At 38.8% G+C, this 5,000-nt stretch overlaps 1 protein-coding gene across 1 annotated transcript in view; it reads right to left on the bottom strand.

Annotated features, from left to right (window-relative positions):
* The window catches only part of LOC122264334 (uncharacterized), an 11,531-nt gene extending 8,819 nt beyond the window's left edge, over window positions 1-2,712 (bottom strand). Inside the window, exon 1 of the mRNA XM_086555629.1 lies at window positions 2,537-2,712. Within this exon, the coding sequence (XP_086411755.1) occupies window positions 2,537-2,585 (49 nt within the window). The 5' untranslated portion in view covers window positions 2,586-2,712. The remainder of the gene's footprint in view (window positions 1-2,536) is intronic.
* Window positions 2,713-5,000: the final 2,288 nt, after the last annotated feature.

The following is a 5,000-nucleotide window of genomic DNA, read 5'->3' as shown; positions in this document are numbered from 1 at the left end:
AAAAAAAGCAAAACCAGAGAAATAAATCAGAGGCCAAACTCTACATCTACAAAAACCATCTCTGCTTACGACATATTCATTTCACAAAGACTGCCTTGGGATATGTATCAGGAGGTCTTTTCGTGAATAAAGTCCACTTGGATGATACTTTAATTTCAAAATCTAAATCAGTATAAAAAGAACATAAGTCATTTACTGCATGACATTCGATTTACACAGGCAACGCACACCAAATCAGACCCTCCCTCCATACTCACACATTCGTTTCTATGAATAATATTACCCAATTACATTCCTCATAATATATTATACACCACACACACACACAAACACACTCACACGCACGCACGCACGCACGCACACACACACACACACACACACACACACACTGAGTCATGGATGCATAGGTGTAAATCTGTTTATAAATGTAAGTCTACAAGTATGTATATATCGGTAAGCTTGCTTGTAGCCGTGGGAAGACTTAATCGGATTATTAACACTCATTCAGTACAACCGTCTTAGACCTTGTCAATCACCTGTATTACACATCGCAAAACAAAGAAGCAAATTTGCTATTTGTCTCATTCACGACCCGAGGAAAATGAGGTTAGCATTTAGGAATAAACTGATATAATATAAATATATATATATAATATAAGTTATATATATATAAATAAATCTATACATATCTATATAATATATATTATATATATGTATATATATGCATATATATATATAAAATATATATATAATTATACACACACTATACACATAACATAACACACACACATACACACACAAACACACACACACACAAACACAAACACACAAACACACACACACACACACACAAACACACACACACTCTAACGTGGTAGTGCGTGATTACACTTAATACCCACGGCATTTATGCTGACGAATAAGTATACAAATATCAGGGTGAATGACAGTCAGTAGCGGACTGAGGGTCCACTGAAAGAAAAACCTACGGCGTATCCACCCATACAGGCAGACACCCACATCACCCCACACGAGTAAAAAATCCTTAGTGTTTTTACTTTTTACGCTTTTTTATTTCAATATTTGGTTCTTCTATTTGAAATTCAGTCAGCGCGTTTCAAAGCAGCTTAGCTTAACTCCTCAGCGTAGAAAACTAGTGATATGTAACTCTGTAAAACAAGTGCTATCAAGAGTGAGCGTGTGAATAACATGTCTGTGAAACCCAAGAGAGATAAATTACAAGCGTGAGTGAGGCAGGTAACCACAAACCTTTGGCTAGCGCTTTATGATAGTCACCCATGCTCCGTGTAGCTGGAGGTGTTATCTCTCTCTCATCCACTAGTATATCATCCACCAACACACACACACGTACGCACACATACACACACACACAGACACACAGACACACACACACAAATACAAACAGACAGACACACACACACAAATACAAACACACAGACAGACAGACAGACAGACAGACAGACACACACATACAGACAGACACAGACACACACACACACACACACACACACACACACACACACACACACACACACACATACAGACAGACACAGACACACACACGAAAACATACACATAATCAGTCTCTATCTCTATCTATCTGTACATGAAAATGCACATACACATACAAACACACAAACACTTTTCCACACACGCTGTTGAGTCATTCTCACTGAAGTAAAACCACACATGACTTGGGAAGACTTAATGTCACTTAAAGAGTGAAAGTACATTTAAATGTGTATGTTTAGCGCCTTGGGTCACGTTAAAATACCTTTTCATTTTTTTTCATATATATGATGTGGGTGGTTATGGCTATAGTCGTTAAACAATTTGTACTATTTATATGTTTATTCCAGTAGATAAAATTTAATAACAAAGGACAAAAGGTGGGGCATGTTAGAAGGATAAATAGAACATTCAACATGGGTGTGGCATAGAACAGGGTGTAAAAATGTCTTTAAGTGCTATATCTTGGCTGTTTTGCGTGTTCAAAAAGGCATTACTAATCCACATGTTAAGCGGGGAGGGGGGCAAGGGTGATTCAATCATATATAAAGGTCAGCTCAATCTCCTGGTTAGGGTCATTACAGACAGCAAAGCGTATCTAATCTTATGGTCAAATCAGCTTTCTAGTTGTGATAGCAATCAGATGACAAACCGACGCGATATATTCCTGACATCCTAAAGCAGATAGCTTCATGTTGCTCATCCGAGATACGGGTGATAAAGCCAGTGACATGTTATTTATCCCCTTGACAGACACGGAGAATCCTCTCGTTACCTAAACCTGTCTTTCCTTCTCCTTGTATTTATCACAGAGAGGAGGCATTATAGCGAGGTTTCCCTTCTCCTGGTGTGAAACACGGAGCTCCACTCTGAAGCACAGGTCTCCTCCTCCTTTTAACAGCCAACCTGTGACTTTCTCTCTCCCTCTCTGCGCTAGAATAAGCCTGTTGCTCGCTTCTTCACTCTTTTCCAGCGCCTGCACTAGGGGGAAACTCAGCTCTCTTACCTTCCTCTGCAGCCGACTGCTCTGTCATTACTCCCGTTTCGCGCACCATCACTAACTTCCCGCCATGTTTGTTTACTTTCACGTCCTTTTACTGCAGATAACGGCGGCAGCAGCAGCAGCAGCAGCAGCTACTCCACTACGAACATTCCGCAACGTGGCCAGAAGAACAGTAACGTCGCTCGCTCTTTCTCGCCGCCGCGCGCGCCTCTCCCCGGTCCACGGATGCGCTTTCGCCTTCTAGCGCGCCTCGTGTCTGATTCTTATAATGCTTAGGTCCTTCGCTGCCTTGGTTATTACGGAGGACATTTTTTGTGTCCATCCTGGGAGCGTTATGAGTCCCGGTAGAAAGATAAGTCCGGGGAGTTTTGAACCATTAAGAGAGAGGAACGCTTTTGGCCCTGAGTTTGCAAGGTGGCTTTATTGATCCGCCTTACGGCTTAGCCAAAGTCGAGGGAGTTACGAGTGCTGCTACTACGTAACCCTTAGCATGGCCTTGTCGTAAAAATGTCTCACTCTTGCCGCTCACGAAATCCGTATACATGCAATTCACACACTCTTTGGCCCTTGTCACGGTGTGAGAAGTTGCAGTATAGATTTTACGGTTATATTTGGAGTTTCCAGTGTTGAGAATGGGACGCTAAATGATAATGCTTTTATTTCTACATTATTTTGGGTTTATTTATGGAAATCTCTGCAAAGAATGTAAAGAATGGCGAGAAAATACTGGAAATATCGTTTATTATCATGAGGGTAAATACTTTGAAGACAGTGATAAGTAAATATTCCAATTGTAAAAATAACATCCTATGTTGATGTACTTATTTTTTTTTTGTTCGCTATCTATTAGCATTGTAAATTATGAGGATAATAAATCTAAAAGTTGAGTGTTTGGTATGTTTTTAGAAACGCGAGCTTTTGCGGTTAGACATGGAATTGACTGTATAGAACATATATATGATTTTGATTTTTATAAGTAAAGAATAAAACAACAGGTTGAGTTATCTGCCGTTATCGAAACTGAAAGAAAATCGCATTGCCAGATATGAAAAAAAAGGACATTACATCACTAATGTGGTTATCATTTATTTCTGTCCTTTAATCCCATACATTTAAGTAATATTCCACCATCGCCAGCTGTCCCGATTAACCATATGAATAAAAACTTAACAAAACAGAAGCAACGTCTTTCTGTCTTCCAAAAAGTATTCGGAAAATAAAAGAGAACATATTGATAACAGCGGTTAAGGTCTGTCTGTGATACGATATCCAGAAAACTAGATATTTAACCTTAGTTGGTTTGTGTTCCGCCATGTGCGTGCATTGTGTGTGTTTCTTTGATAACAATGGCGCGCTGTCATGAAACAATATATATTGAATGTGTCTTTAGGGACCAGAAACGCTGTGAAAGTTACGCACATATTTATCACGTTTGTATTTTTAGTTTTTGCTGCAATTGTGATTGGTAAAGAGGAGAGTTTGAGTGTTAATTCATCGTATGGAAAAAATGTTTTATTTGCATGTAAATATTTTCAATAGGGTTGATATGCATTGCGTTCACAGACCGAGATTATTGCTATCAGGTCATGCAACAAAAATGTGCATCATTGCTTTTAGGTCATGCGAACATATATAACATTAATTTGTATTAGAGAATTAATTAGATTCCACCCAGTGAACATATATTTTTCACATGCATGCAATGCTAATAAAACAATAAAACTCAACAATAGCAAGTAGAAATAATAAAGAGGCTCATTTTAACCTTATACAAACTTTAGCAGCGTTGCTCCGTTGCGGATCGAGTCGTATCCAAGAGGAAAAGACATTTCTCGAAAGCATAATAATAGTGCCATATAGTTTCCCCGAGTACACCACTTTTCCTATGAATCTTTGCTCTGCCAATGACATTTGAATATGATTGCGGAATCCCAGTGCCGGTTTATATTCCACAGAGCTGTGTGATCGCATTACTCACCGTCCACTAAGCCATACAGTAAACTCTACGGAAACAGCGAGTTCCATATTTGTTGGCTTTTGTTTTGTTGTCATATCCTAGTACTTATTTGATTATGAATATGATTTATGTGGATATGCTTGGCTATATTTGTCTGTCTGAACACAGTCGAGAAAATATGTTTTGGCAAATGATTGACGCTTAAGTGTTTGATATGATAAGATATTCAAATAGATGGTATCTCGATTAGCTTCTGACAGCTCTGATTTTTTTTTCACTGTGCTGCTGAGAACTCTTTTTCTATTGATTCTACAAACCTACGAAAGGATGCATCACCCTCGTCTGCAATACTGTAACCTAATATATTTGATGTGGCTGTTCTTACCTTCCAATGTCTCAGCCCTAAAGTTCATTTCATTATTCTTCATTTTCTCGTTTCTCTTTCCTCCAAGACAAAGTTCTCAAGAAAGTGTTCTGAGTGATTTCTGGAGTGGAGAGAGAGAGAGAGAG

Source organism: Penaeus japonicus, unplaced genomic scaffold (assembly GCF_977035675.1).
Source record: "Penaeus japonicus unplaced genomic scaffold, GWHDUDI00000001_assembly GWHDUDI00000003, whole genome shotgun sequence".
Classification (NCBI taxonomy): Eukaryota; Metazoa; Arthropoda; class Malacostraca; order Decapoda; family Penaeidae; genus Penaeus; species Penaeus japonicus.
The sequence above is the reverse complement of the archived record's forward strand: the minus strand, read 5'-3'. Positions and strand labels throughout refer to the sequence as shown.